The sequence below is a fragment of the Thamnophis elegans genome, chromosome 10 (assembly GCF_009769535.1).
Source record: "Thamnophis elegans isolate rThaEle1 chromosome 10, rThaEle1.pri, whole genome shotgun sequence".
Taxonomy (NCBI): Eukaryota; Metazoa; Chordata; class Lepidosauria; order Squamata; family Colubridae; genus Thamnophis; species Thamnophis elegans.
This window is the reverse complement of record NC_045550.1, coordinates 66361393-66376533: the sequence shown is the minus strand read 5'-3', so window position 1 is coordinate 66376533 and position 15141 is coordinate 66361393. Positions and strand designations below refer to the sequence as shown.

The following is a 15141-nucleotide window of genomic DNA, read 5'->3' as shown; positions in this document are numbered from 1 at the left end:
CTATATATAAAGTAATTTTCCCACGGCACACCTTACACTATGTCACGGCACACTAGTGTGCCGTGGCACAGTGGTTGAAAAACACTGGCTTAGACTACCACAACTCAAATCCAAGAGCCCAAATTCCACTGAGGAGGTAATATCCTGTGTCTCCTGGAAAGTCAGCCACCTTGGAGGGGGTTTTGGATGACAAGTTGAAGAAAAAATGGATTCACTCTTCCAAATCCTCAGTGTCTGCACCAGGGTTCTTTTCTAAACCTCTGAGGCAGGTGTTTGTTAGCATGGCAGATGACCACAGATTCCTAACCTGCTACATCCTGGAGTCTCGAGAAAGACTTGCCAATCAATGGGAAAAAGTAATCCGTTGACTCCGGCGCAGGTGAAGGCTCGTGGAAGTCGGGCAGGCTTCCTATTGGTTAACAGTTTGACAGCCCACATATAAAAGACTGTCAGTTAAGTTTGTTGCTTTGTTCGCTGTCAGCTACCTTAATAATAGGTTATTGTTACATTGTCTCCTGGCGTTACTTCAGGAGAATACTTTTCATAACCCATGTGGGTGTTAGGGATCATTGTCCATGGCCTGCTACTTCACATCTCCTGGATCACCTCTAGGAATGCTAAGAAAACAGATAACATAGTTTTCAGGGAAAAATTAATATGGGAGCAAATAGATCTTTCATTCCAGATGGATGCTTTCTATTTCATTCACCTACAGCTGATTTTTATGCCCAAATTATTTTTCCTCCATCGCCTTTTCTTTGTTCCCCTTTTGTAAGGGACAGAGCAGGCCAAGAGGACACAGGGTGGCCTTTCCCCCCTTTAGACTCATTTCGGTGAATAGTGAGGCTCCCAGAGAGCAGAGATGCTACATGTCAACTGCCATTCCCCAGAGGGCCTTCCCGCCATTTTCCCCTCAGCAACATCTCCAGCCATTTTCCCCTCAGCAATGATTTTGGCTGAGGAACTGCTCCCATTTCCTCAGCTCTCTGAGAGGCAGCAGGGGCAAGATGGAGGAGGAAAGAAGCCCTCTGGCTGGAAAGGCCTCCCTCGTACAACCTGGATTCCTTTCCTGGGGTTAAAATCCAGGGGCCCTGATGTCCTCTGGCTTCTGATGCATGAGAAGCCATCTTGCTTCCTTCTGCCAGAAATCCAATAAGAGGGAGGTTTTCATGGCTCTGATGTTGCTCCCACTTTGGCCTCTGGCCACAGATGGCGGATTAGCACTGGCATAGCTGCATTTCTCCATGAAGCACAAACACAGATGCTGCAGCATTAATTGCGTTTATTAATGTATTGCTATTCCATTCATGAAAGAACCCAAAGAAAGTAGGTGATATTGACACTCCCCATTGAAAGAAAAACACCACAAACATAAGTGCCCATTTTTTCTCTTCAGTCAGCTTGGTTTCAAGGAGACCAAGCTTATAAAAATACCTCAACCGCAGGAAGAAGCCTCAGCCTCAGCATGAATGAGCTAAATTTCCCTTTATTTTCCTTTGTCAGATTTATACCTGACTTGTCTGCAAGAGCTTCCTTGGCTGAAAGTCCCCCTGGCAGTTGATGCCCCAGATCCCTGGTTTCCCCACTCCCAGCTCAGAGAGAGGAACTGCCCCACATTTCTCCAGGGAGCTTCTGTGGCTGAGGGTGGGCACCCCACTCCAGCAGATTCATTATCTTATGGTTCGGTGTATTTTGGAAAGCCAGAAAATGAGTCATATCAGTAATGAGCTCAGTTAGGCATTTTGTGCCCCTGTGGGCTGGCTCAGGCCATTTATCGGGTTTATTATACAAATCTATTACCTGCAATTTTTCAGGGTAAGAATTTATTTCCAGAGACAATGAAAAAAAATAACCTTTTCATTATTGGTGTGACAGATCCTTGATTTTTCAATACTGGTGTGACAGATACTTGAAAGAGAAAAAGACAGTAAGATCTTTAGAATAAAATAAACATTTAGTCATTTTCCCCTTCTATGGTGTTCCAGAGCGAGGAACAGCGCAGATCTTAAAAGGAGAGGGATGATTAATTACTCTATTTACTGGTTTGTCACTGAGTTTCTCCACTCCTTCTGGGGGTTGCAATCTAAATGCCCTCAGTAGGCTGGTGAATATAATGAAAATCTGAATCCTTGCAAAGAGTTCTCCCAAGCAGCTCCGAACACCTACAGTGAAAATAAAATAAAATCATTAAATGAATGGTAGCAACCTTTACTACCTGTTCATTGACCTTTACCACATTTAGCAACAATCCAAAAAAGGTATCTCAAACTGGTGGAGTAAGTCTTACTTCACTCACTAGTCCCATACCAATTGACAGGAATGGATTCTGCTTCACTGGATAATTATAATAAATTTCATAAAAGAAAGATGTATCCCTTCAAACCAAAGGCTTATCTAGTCCAAGCTTCTGTTTCTATTGTGGAAACTAGATGTTGGTGGGAAGACACCAGCAGGAACTAATTAGTGCAAAATCACTTTTGTAGCACTGTTCTCTTTTTTTACTCATTTACTCATTAACATTCATTAGAATAGTCCACACGACACAATGTCTTAGGCTGAGACTTTTCCAGGATCTGGTTCCTCTTCCATACCCTATCAGGAGAAATCCTCAATCGAGACTACCATGTTTGCCTCAACAAAGAGTAAGGCGATTTTATTCACATTTTAACATGCTTCAACAGATACATTGCTTTTTATTTTTCTCAAATCTCTTTTCTAACAGGTATTAGCAATCCAGTATGTGGTTTTTGCATCCCTACATTTTCTAACAATGAAAAGAAGTGGCTACATTTAAAGAAGCAGTTGTAGGGGAAATCCCTTTGTAGGACAGAGTCAGTTTATAGGGGAAACGGCATCAAAATAAATAAATAAATATCTAATAATTAAGAGCAGATGGTTGGATTAGCTTCACTATAAAGCAATAATCCATATATTTTTATTGCTTTGCTTTGCAGAACTCTTTTTAATCCCCAATGGCTTGCCATTCTGCCCCACACCTCAGCATACAGGCTTTAGGGATAAAAGGATCCATCTTATATGTGCGATTTGAAGAGCTTCCTCTAATTCTTTCTTGAACCTTTCCTCTGACTCATCTAATTGTCTTCTTCCAAGTCACTGTCCTTGGATGCCAGGCACTGTCAGCCCTTGATTCAGGATGGTGAGGTCTGATAGTGGTGACTGCAGTAGCTCAGAGGCTCCTTCCCCAGCTGTAGTAAATATTCAAGGAAGCCCTCATTTCCTGATCCACTTATATTTTCCTCCCTTTTCTTCAAGCTGGGACCATTTTTTAAAAAAAGGATAGAAAGGAAGCATACAGTCGAGGGCCACGGCAGAATCACCATTTGGACCCACCATGGATGTACTGTATTTCTGCCGAGGTGGCGCAGTGGTTAGGGTGTAGTACTGCAGGCCACTTCAGCTGACTGTTATCTGCAGTTCAGCGGTTCTAATCTCACCGGCTCAAAGTTGACTCAGCCTTCCATCCTTCCGAGGTGGGTGAAATGAGGACCCAGACTGTGGGGGCGATATGCTGACTCTGTAAACCGCTTAGAGAGGGCTAAAAGCCCTATGAAGCAGTATATAAGTCTAACTGCTATTGCTATTTTAACCCTGCCAGATGCTCTGGGGATGAGGGTGGAGGGTCCATAAGGTACAGAGTACTGGGGCCTCATTTTTCAAACAGCCTCTCTGGGACTTTTGTCTCATTTTAGGAAAAATAAAGATTATTAAACTCAAGGTTTGACCACATACTCACTGGCTGGAGCTAAGATAGCTATGTGTATGCCTGAGTTTTACTTAGATTAATTAATGTCAGGGGAAATTGTATAACAAAAGGTTTCTTTCAGTTTTCTTGCATCCCGCCCCCCTCCGTTGATCCAGTTCTGTATAATGGAAAAGAAGATTCTTAATTTACCTTTCCCCAAATCTCCAGTATATAAATGCTATTTTGCCCTTTAACACTTTCAAATGCAATCTCTTTCCTTTCAAGCAAAAGAAACCTAACCCTTACCAGGAAAAGAAACCTACACTTTCTTTTTACAAAAGAAAAAGAAACCTACATATTACCTGCTCCAAAGGGCATAAATGCTTCTTTTCTGACAAAATGTCCATCTTTGTCCAGAAAATGGTTGGGGTTGAATTTCTCAGGTGTCTCCCATTCTTCAGGATCAAAAAGAACAGAGCGCAGGTCTGGTAAAATCGTAGCTCCCTAAAATGAAGAAAGAAACAAGTGGAAAAATCTGGACAATCTCATTAGTTTCTATATATCCTATTTCAAAATAATGTCATCTCAGAGCTGTTATTCTTTGTCTGTGTGCATATTTGGGTATGTGTGTGAAACAGATTTCATTCCTGTATGCTGAATAACCATTCACTCATTACACTACTGAGCTACATGCACTAACGTGGAAGGATATAGTGTTTCATCTGATGCTTCTCTTCATTAATCATATTTTTGTCTTTATACTATACTAATATATTGGTAAATGATATCCTTTTCCAAAATTCGTTTATATTACCAAGAGGGAGCAACCTTGGATGTGAATGGATGAATGTCAGTCACTGAATCTTCCATTTAAAAAAATAAAACTGCAAAGGAGAAGAGATAAGCATTTAACAAAATAGGTCTGAGAGGACAGGCTGCCTACAAAATGGCCAGCACCTAGATATTTTTCTGAAAACAGTTAATTCCCTTAATGCACCTTAATGTTAATTACTGATATTTGTCTTCATCTGTTCAATCTCTATGTCACAATGTATACACATACATCCATGCATACATATACATATATACACACACACACATACATACAGACATACAGACAGACAGACACATACATACATACATACATACATACGAATGAAAAATATCTAGACACGATTTTGCTTATTAAACAGTTTGTTTGATCATCTTACGCAATCAAAAGCACATCTTTATTTCAAACATAAGCCTGCATAAGATAACACGAGAGTGTAAAAATTAGATTATGCAAGCACGGGGAATTAAGGTCACAGTGATTAGGGAATTGGTAATTTGATATGTATGACATTAAAAAGGTGTAACCCATCCTTATATATGTTTATGGCCAGAGCTGCAAATGCTGCAACAATGGTGCCCGCACATGTCTGCCCGACATGTGGCAGAACATTTTGTGCTCAGATAGGCCTTACCAGCCACCTGCGGAGACATCGTAGGCAGCCCACAACCTGTTAGATGTCAAGGTCCTCTTCGAACACAATGGACGAACATCATGTTTGCAGCAAATGAATGAGCAAATGCCATTTAAGCCACCAGCAATGATAAAGGGGGAATTTTCTTGGAATATTTTATTTGAATTAGCTGGGCATGTGCTTAAAACATTGGTTAATGTTTAATTTCATATTAAATGTAAAATTTCAAAAATGGCTTTAGGTTGTAGATAAACAGATAAACAGGATTTAATTTTAAACACGATTGTTTAGAATGTCTCCCTATGCAGGAAATGCTCAAGCAGTGCAGTTATTAAATATATTTTTTTTTAAGGCAAGCATCTGTGCTGCTGCTGTTCCTTTAAGGTCTTTCCCTAGTCTAATAGCAACTGTTGGCTATAAAAGTTGAGCAGAGAGGCAGGTTGGGGTGCTATGTTTGTCTGTGGAACTGAAACGGCATGAAGTAGCCTAAAACAGGCAGAAATATATTATTCTCCAGCAGTAGGACTCACAAGAAGTAAGGTGGAGGAGCAATAGGAGGAGGTGTAATGGATAAGAGTGGAGTAGTGAGCAGTGAGTGCAGGCATGTGAGTGCTTCTATGTGTGTTGCCTAAGGTCTTGTGTTGTTGGATTGACTCTCTTGTGTTGTGGAGCCAACTGAGTGGGGTATACTTAAAAGAAGAATGACAATAAGGCATTGAAACTTCTCAGGTGAGCTACTGGAAGAAAGCTTTGGGTTGGAAGTTGGCCAAGTGTGATAAACCAGATGTCTGACAAAACCAGCATTCATACATTCTTCCTTAAAAGACACCCTTAGCATAACAGCAAATGGATCACTTTGATCGAAAGATTGCATTCCAACAAAATATTAGCTAACAGTGGAAGTTCAAAAGAACTCTTAAAAGATTATTAGAGGCTGGGGGCTAAAATATATAAGGAACAGTTGCAGAACTGGGTATGTCTAGTCCAGGGGTGTCAAACTCACTGCCTGTGAGCCAGATGTGTCATGCGCTGACCACTCCCACCCCCATTTTAGCGAAGGAGGAAAAGGTTGTGATACGTCATGTGATGACAAAGTGTCATTGTGAGTTTGACACCCCTGGCTTAGTCTAACAAAGAGAACGGCTGGGGTAACATGGTAGCAATCTTCCAATATTTGAGGGACTATCACAAAGAAGAGGGAGTCAACCTGAGGGCAGGACAAGAAGCAATGGATGGAAAATTACCAAAGAGAGATTCAACCTAGAACTAATGAGAAATGTCCTGACAGAAAGAACAATCAATCAGTGGAATGGTTTGCCTCTGGGAGTTGTGAGTGATCCATCACTGGAGATTTTAAAGAAGAGATTGGATAGTCATTTGTCTGGATTGGTACAGTCTTTTGCTTGAGGAAGGGATTGGAACATAAGACCTCTAATGTCCCTTCCAACTCTGTTATTCTCTTCTGTTATACTTGGAATTCAGAAAGATTCATACCTTGGGAATGAGAAACCCATTGAAGTAAAAATCCTTCACACATTTTCTTGGTACTCCAGCGTATGTGACGAATTTCCTTCGTATAATCTCATGAATCACAGCATTGGTGTAAGGCAGATTCTTCCGATCTCCATAACAGATGGAGTGAGATGGCTCCAAAACGTTTTCTATCTCCTTGTAGACCTTGTCTGAGAAAAAGGGTAAAAAAAGTATCTTTTATTGAAGACCTTATAAATTATCTCAGAAAATAAGTAAGTTGGTGAGGTTCGGGGGTGGGGATCCCAAATCACTGAGATTCTTCCTAGCGCAAGTCTGGAATTAAATCCACGGAGCCCGGGGTTTTTCTTTATTAGCATTAGAAAGAGGCAGACCTCACATCACATAGATCTTTTGCTTCTAAAGAAGTCTGTTCTGTTTTTGCAGACTTTACCTGCTGCCGTTCCTGGAATCCAAAGCAATATATTCAGTCCTTCATGCAAACAGTAATACAAGGATGTCTTGAGGTTCTGGGTTGCTTGTCCTTCAGATTTCTTTTCCTTGTTCAGGAGAGTACATTATTCTTACTGTCCCTTTAAAAACAAGGTATTGAAAGAACTGCTTCTGTCTTAGATCACTGCATCCAGCATAACTGATCTATTCAAATTCGGTTATCTGCATCAGGGATTATTTCTCCTGGATGTTTCTTGGACTTTGTAGGTAAATTGGAGAAAGGAAAAAAAAATTCCAGAAATGAGAGTACTACTATTCTTCCTTGCGGCCACAACAGCACTTCCCAATACGTGATTAGTCCAGGAAGGAGATGCAAGAGGTTAACTGCACTCAGTGCTCACAGTGGCTTTCACTCCATAACAACTGTGACTTCAGGAAGCATTAAAGCTGAGAAGACAAGCCAAAGAACACTGGGAACCCACTATTTCTAGAGATCTCCTATTATTCCCTACATCTGTTGGAAAAGTCATTGAACATGAGCCCTGGAGGTCCAAATCACTCAAGCAGGGCACATGATTCCCCACCTAGAACACTGTGTTCACTTCTGTGTGCAACAGCCTAAAGAGGGCTGATGGGAGCAAGTTTCAATGATAAGGAGACTAATATCAAGGCGGTAAGAACAGACAAAGGAACAAGCTCTATTTAGCCAGTAGAACATGTGTATCTTCAGGCTGCATATGATCCCCCGCCTTTAAGGATAATCCAGACAGAGCTGCTAAGTTTGCAGTCTTTATTTATTTTTTACTGTAAAACTCAAATCTTTGACTGATTGATTGATTCAGTTATTTATTTCAGAGGAGGATGAAAAAATAACAATTCTTCCAACAAGAGTGGCATTCCTTTTCCCCTCCCCCAAATTATATCCAGTTTGAGGAATGAGTTAGAACTTATTATCCTCCCAGGACATCAGTGATTTAGATGGGGGATTAGACTCATCAAATTTGCAGATGTCACCAAGCTGGCAGGAATAGCCAACACTCCAGAAGAAAAACTTAAGATACAGAAGGATCTTGACAGACTTGAACACTGGGTCCCATCTAACAAAATGAAATTCAATGGTGAAAAAATTAAGAATCTACATTTAGGCAAGAAAAACAAAATGCACAGTTGTAGCGTAGGTGACACCTGAGTCAATTGTAGTAATTGAGAGGATCTTGGAATCCTAGTGGATAACCACTTAAATTTGAGTCAGCAATGTGCTGCAGCTGCCAAAAAGGCCAATGCAATCCTAGCTGCATTAACAGAATCAAGATCATATGAAATGTTACCCAAATTTATAATGCCTTGGTAAGAGCACACTTGAAATAGTGCATCCAGTTTTGGTCGCCACAGTGTAGAAAAGATGTGGAGACTCTAGAAAGAGTACAGAGTAGAGCAACAAAGATGATTAGGGGACTGGAGGCTAAAACATATAAAGACCATTTGGCGAAATTGGATATGTCTAGTTTGATGAAAAGAACGACTAGAGGTGATATGATAGCAGTCTTCCACTATCTAAGGTTTCAAACTCAATCACATCACAGGCTGGATCGTAATGTATCACAATATTTTTTTCCCTTTGCAGAGCCAGTGTACGTGTGGCCTGCACAGGCCATATCTTACTTGCGGGCTGCCAGTTAGACAGGTCTGATTTAAGGGTTTGGCACAAAGAAGAGGGAGGCAACCTGTTCTTGGAAGCCTTCAAGTAATGGATGGAAATTAATCAAGGAAAGAAACAACCTGGAACTACTGTAAGTAGAAAATTTCCTGGAAGTTAAAACAGTTAATTCGTGGAATGACTTGTCTGCAGAAGTTGTGAATGCTCCAACACTGGAGGTTTTAAAGAAGAGATTGGGCAACAATTTGTCTGAAAGAGTATAGGGCCGTGATGGCGAACCTGTGGCACATGTGCCACTGTTGGCACATGCAACCATATCTGAGGGCACGAGAGGCATTGCCCTATGCCAGCTCCAGTAGGCATGTATGCACTGGCCAGCTAACATTCGGCCTTCAAGATGATGTGGGATGCCATTTTCGCCCTCCCCAGGATTCAGGAAAGCTTCCAGAACCTGTGGATGGTGAAAATCAGGCCCTATGGAAGTTAGGAAACAAACCTCTAGTAGGCCTGTGGGACAATTTTTCTCCCTCCTCAGGCTTTAGGAGACTTGACTGAAGCTTGGGGAGGGTGGAAAATGGCCCAACAGGCCTACGAGAACTCTGGAGGTTTGAGTGAGGCCTGCACACATGCGTGGGGGGAGCGTGGGGGAGTTGTACGTGCATGCGCCGAATGGGAGGGCATTGCATTATGGGTGTGGCCACACAGGCACATGCTTTTGCGCACATGCACGCCCTTTTGGCACCAGAAAACTGTTCCCCATCACTGATATAGGGTTTCCTATCACAGCAGTGGATGGACTACAAAACCCCCAAGGTCCCTTCCAATACATACAGTACATACACCCATATTCTATGTAGTGTGACATCATAGAGCATCGGTTCTCAACCTGTGGGTCACGACCCCTTTGGGCATTGAATGACCCTTTCACAGGAGTCGCCTAAGACCATCGGAAAATTGCAAAATTACAGTTATGAAGTAGCAACGAAAATAATTTTATGGTTGGGGGTCACCATATGAGAAACTGTATTAAAGGGCCATGGCATTGGGAAGGTTGAGAACCACTGTCAAAGAGGAATTGCCGTTCCCTACTAAAAATTCTACTTTATTGTCACCTTGGATATCCAGATGAGTTGCCATAAGTAGCAATGCCCATTGCAGAGTACTACTAGTTGTGTCTGTCCCAGTAATAAAGAGGTCACCAGCGCAATGTAGCAAGTTGTCTTCGTCATAAGTAGAATTTGGATCATCCTTGCTCTAAAGTTAACAGTGAGAAAGATGAAATGTCATTTCTAGATATTTTCCTTATTATTACCACTTCTTCCCCAAACTAGTGTTTCCCCTCTCTAGTTCATGGTCCATTTTCTCTGTAGAGATTGAAGCTGTAATCAAACCATCAGGATGAAACAAGGTGAGAGACTGTTTATAAAAGTGGGGCATATTTGTGAAATATAGACCTAATTTAGACAAATTCCAGTAGAATTAAACATTAAGAATAATTCAGACACATTGTTGAGCTTGCACTGACATGGAAGGATGTAGTGTTTCATTTGATGCTTCTTTTTATTAATCATATTTTGTCTTTATACTATACTAATATAGTAGTAAAAATTAATTTTCAAAATTAAATCCTTGAAATAAAAGTATGAATCCTTCCATTCCCCACCATCCAGTCAGAGTCGAAGAAGCTCCTTAGATAAGAAGCAAAACGTCTTCAAAGAAAAACCAGAAAGTCCAGTTGCCTCTTGAGAGAGAGAGAGAGAGAGAAAAAATCACCTTTGGGACTTATGACCACTGTAGCATCCCCATGATCACGATTTACATTCAGGTGCTTGACATTTAGAATGGTTGGCGTGCCCCATGGTCATGAGATCACTCTTGGCAACCTTCTGCCAAGCAATTCCAAACCAGATTCACTTAACCTTGTTACTAATTTAACCACTGCAGTGATTCACTTGGCAAGAAAAGTCATAAAATGCAGCAACACTCAATTAACATATTTCTCACTTGGCAACATAAATTTTTGGCTCAGTTGGGGTGATAAGTTGAGGACTACCTGTACAAAGAGCCGAGGTGGCGCAGTGGTTAGGGTGCAGTACTGCAGGCCACTTCAGCTGACTGTTATCTGCAGTTCAGCGGTTCTAATCTCACCGGCTCAAGGTTGACTCAGCCTTCCATCCTTCCGAGGTGGGTGAAATGAGGACCCAGACTGTGGGGGCGATATGCTGACTCTGTAAACTGCTTAGAGAGAGCTGAAAGCCCTATGAAGCGGTATATAAGTCTAACTGCTATTGCTATTGCTACTTACTTTCTCCATTTGAAACAAATAATAATCAATGAAATCCTGTGGTTCATGCAGATTCTGGTATTCCTTGTGGTATGTGATCTTCTTCTTTATAATAGCAAGTACACGCTCCACAGCAGACAAGACTTTCTGCTGAGGCCCTGGGAGATATTTCATGATAAATGGAAATATTTCATAAATCTACCAGAAAGAGAAATCAAGTCCTGTTACAAGACAGGTCACATGATTCATAAACCAATTCCTATAAATTACCAGTTCAGCCTCATGATCTGTCCCATATCTGACACCGAACACATTTCTTTGAAATGAATACTTAAATGTATAGAATTTCTGTCCTAGGTTAGTTCTCTAAATACATATTGCCACCCAACAGCCCAATTTATAATCCCAAAACATTTGAGGAGCTAAAGTGCCTGTCACCCTGCAATATTATCTGCTCCCAATGGTCCTCATGTACATTTCAAATTATTCAACTTTAAGCTTAGTGATCAGTTAGTTTAAAAATAACAGTATACATATTGCAATTTGAGAATGAAAAAGAAAAAATAATTAAGTGAAATACAATTCTAGTAATTCTAATGGGTCCATTGTTCTGGCTAATTCTGCACCATTCAGGGAAGAAAAAGGACAATGACCACAATACTCACGATATGGGAGGAAGTCATTAAAAAATTTGAAATAACGTCCATGGTTTCAAGCAATTCCAGAGCCTCGTTATCTTCAGTGGAAAAACCATGTCCAAAAACTAAAGCAGAGATCACATTGCCAACAAAGTGTATAAGGTACTTTGATGGGTCAAATGGCTGTCCTGATGACAGAAAACCTTTATTAATATTCACATTAGTTCTGGCTTTCATGTTAGTAATAAAAGGAATTTGGTCTAATAGAGCTTATTAAAAATAAATAAATGGTGCCGGGAGTAAAAAGTTAGTAAAGGCCAACGGCCGATAAGATCCCACAGGGTGGGCCTCCTTCGGATACCGTCAGCCGGACAGTGTCCCAGAGGAGAGCCTTCTCTGTGGCTGCTCCGACCCTGTGGAATCAGCTACCCCCAGAGGTCCGGACCTTACCCACTCTCATGGCCTTCAGGAAAGCTGTTAAAACCTGGCTGTTCTGGCAGGCCTGGGGCTGTTGACCTTAGTGTTAAGGTCCAGCCCCGATTAGAACGTATGTGTGTGTTGTGAATTTTAAACTATTTTTTTTAACTTATTTTGCTTTTCTTTTTTCTTCTTTCGTTGTAAGCCGCCCGGAATCCTCCGGGATTGGGCGGCCTATAAATTTAATAAATGAAATGAAATGAAGTAGAAAATCAAACGGATTGCACCAAATAGAAGAGCAAACAGATTCTTGAAAACCTGGTAGACTACTTTATCTCACAAAAGGTCGAGAAGCAAACTGGAGGTTCAGCCATATTGGACTTCATTCTCACTAACAGTGATGAAATGGTAAAAGGAGTTGAAATTATAGGAACCTTGTTGGTGGAATGATCATGCATTATTGGAATTCTACATTATGCAAGCTCAAGCAATAGAGAAATATTAAGTCATGGACTTCAAAAGAGCTGATAGAGCTTGAGAAGATAGAGCTTGAGAAGGGTTCCATAGATAAGAATCCTCAGGGGGGAAACAACCTAAGAATCTTGGGAAAGTGAAAAGTGAGATTATAAAAGCCCAGTCTAGTACAATTCAAATGAAGCAGAAAAATAAAAGATTTCAAAAGAACAAAATGAATTTCAATGTAGAGAAAAGGAATACATTTAAGCAAGAGAAACCAAATCTACAAGTATAGAATAGGTGGTACCTGGCTCTACTACTAAAACTACTAAGGTGCTAAAACATTTCTGCAGATTTAGACTCGAGACAATATCACTTGAGGTTATCAGGTACCTTTTTTACTTCTAAGATCCTCCAAAAATCTCTCAACCTCGGTTTGTATTTGAGATTCCAGGCCTGTTTTCCCCAGGCCTAACTTCCTCATAGTAAGAACACTCAACCGCCTTTGCTGCAACCAAGTGTGACCATTTGAAAATACAATACCTGAATAATCAAAGATTAAAAGGAAAGAATAGCTCACACCAATAATAATAATAATAACAACAACAACAACAAATCCGGTGAAACAACTGGCCGCTGTGATACAATTGTATAATAATAATAATAATAATAATAATAATAATAATAATAATAATAATAATAATAAACGTTACAACGTCCTAGGCCTCTGGGTGGGGCCCGACTAGTAACCAATGCCAAATCCGGCGAAACAACTGGCCGCTGTGATACAATTGTATAATAATAATAATATAAAATGGACAGTGAACAAACTTGGTTATGGTTAACAACATGTACATTAAAGAAAGAAACAGAGTCACTAATCCTGGCTGCGTAAAAACAAGCTATCCGCATAAATGCCATTAAGGCCAAAATCGAAAAATCCTCTGATGATGCGAAATGCAGACTTTGCAAAGAAGCTGATGAAACTGTTGATCACATACTCAGCTGCTGTAAAAAAATCACGCAGACTGATTATAAATTGTGGCACAATTCAGTAGTGCAAATGATCCATTGGAATTTGTGCAAAAATTATAATATTAAAACAGCAACAAACTGGTGGGAACATCAGCCTGAAAAAGTCACCGAAAATCAGATGGTGAAGATTTTGTGGGATTTCCGTATACAAACGGACAAAATACTGGCGCATAATACACCAGACATCACACTGGTTGAGAAAAATAAGGTCACAATCATAGACATCGCAATACCAGGTGATAGCAGGGTCGCCGAGAAGGAACATGAAAAAATCGCAAAATACCAGGACTTAAAAATTGAAATTCAACGACTATGGCACAAACCAGCAGTGGTAATTCCAGTGGTAATTGGCACACTGGGTGCTATCCCAAAAGCACTGGAATTACATTTAAAACAGTTAAAAATTGACAAAATCACCATCAGTCAAATGCAAAAAGCCGCACTGCTTGGATCTGCACGCATATTACGAAAATACATTACGACGTCCTAGGCCCCTGGGTGGGGCCCGACTAGTAACCAATGCCAAATCCGGTGAAACAACTGGCCGCTGTGATACAATTGTATAATAATAATATCGTCATGATCATTTGTGGCTTAGAAAGGAGCTCTAATTTCTGCTCCTGTACTTAAGAATGCATGTGAGATTGGCAACATATAACTTTAATACGTAAATGAATAAAAATCCAATCCCTGCCTGCGCAGTTTTAATACTCAACTGCAACATATACTTCAGAAAAAGGAAATGGGGGGAAATAATATCTCACTGTTAAAAAATGGAAAATTTGGATTCTTAATAACATACAAAACCTTGATTTATATGGAGAGGACAACACTAAAGAATTCCTTCTGATTATGCAAAATATATCCATGTTCTTTTGTCTTCATAGATGGGTAGGACAAGCCCCTATCCTAACATTTTTCAAGTTTGAGGATTTAAATCTTTTGGATTCCATAGAGCCAGTATAATAAACTTCTTATAATACCTCTTATAACCTAAAAAAACACCTGAAATAATCATCCTAACCTAAATATAACTAAATGTTGGTCATATATTCTTTACCAATTTGCTAAAAATTCAGCTTTTTCTTGATTTGATCAATTAAACACTGCAGTGGTGGGATTCAAACTTTTTTTTACTACTGGTTCTGTGGGTGTGGCTTGGTGGGTGTGGCATTGGCATGACTTTGTGGGTGTGGCTTGGTGAGCCTGGCAGGGGAAGGATACTGCAAAATCTCCATTTCTACCCCACTCCAGGGGAAGGTTACTGCTAATTCCCTATTTCCTCCCCATCAACTGGGGCTCGCGAGGCAGAGAATAGATGGGGCAGGGCCAGCCAGAGGTGGTATTTACTGGTTCTCCAAACTACTCAAATTTTCCTCTACCGGTTCCCCAGAACTGGTAAGAATCTGCTGAATACCACCCCTGAAACACTGCCTATTTCATGATCCTGCTCCTCATGTGAGCTTCCAAATAATTTCATTTTAAAGAATAAATTCTATCTATGTGAAATTACAAAAAGAATTGTCAAAGCTAATATGGAGCAATCACTTTGCTTTATGACA

At 40.4% G+C, this 15141-nt stretch overlaps 1 protein-coding gene across 1 annotated transcript in view; it reads right to left on the bottom strand.

The window, feature by feature from the left end:
- Positions 1 to 1971: 1971 nt before the first annotated feature.
- Positions 1972 to 15141, bottom strand: part of LOC116513736 (cytochrome P450 2J5-like) — a 36127-nt gene continuing 22957 nt past the window's right edge. Inside the window, exons 7-13 of the mRNA XM_032224919.1 lie at positions 12938 to 13087; positions 11699 to 11859; positions 11055 to 11231; positions 9862 to 10003; positions 6664 to 6851; positions 4066 to 4207; positions 1972 to 2162 (exon numbers count right to left, since the gene is read on the bottom strand). Of these exons, the coding sequence (XP_032080810.1) occupies positions 1972 to 2162; positions 4066 to 4207; positions 6664 to 6851; positions 9862 to 10003; positions 11055 to 11231; positions 11699 to 11859; positions 12938 to 13087 (1151 nt within the window). The remainder of the gene's footprint in view (positions 2163 to 4065; positions 4208 to 6663; positions 6852 to 9861; positions 10004 to 11054; positions 11232 to 11698; positions 11860 to 12937; positions 13088 to 15141) is intronic.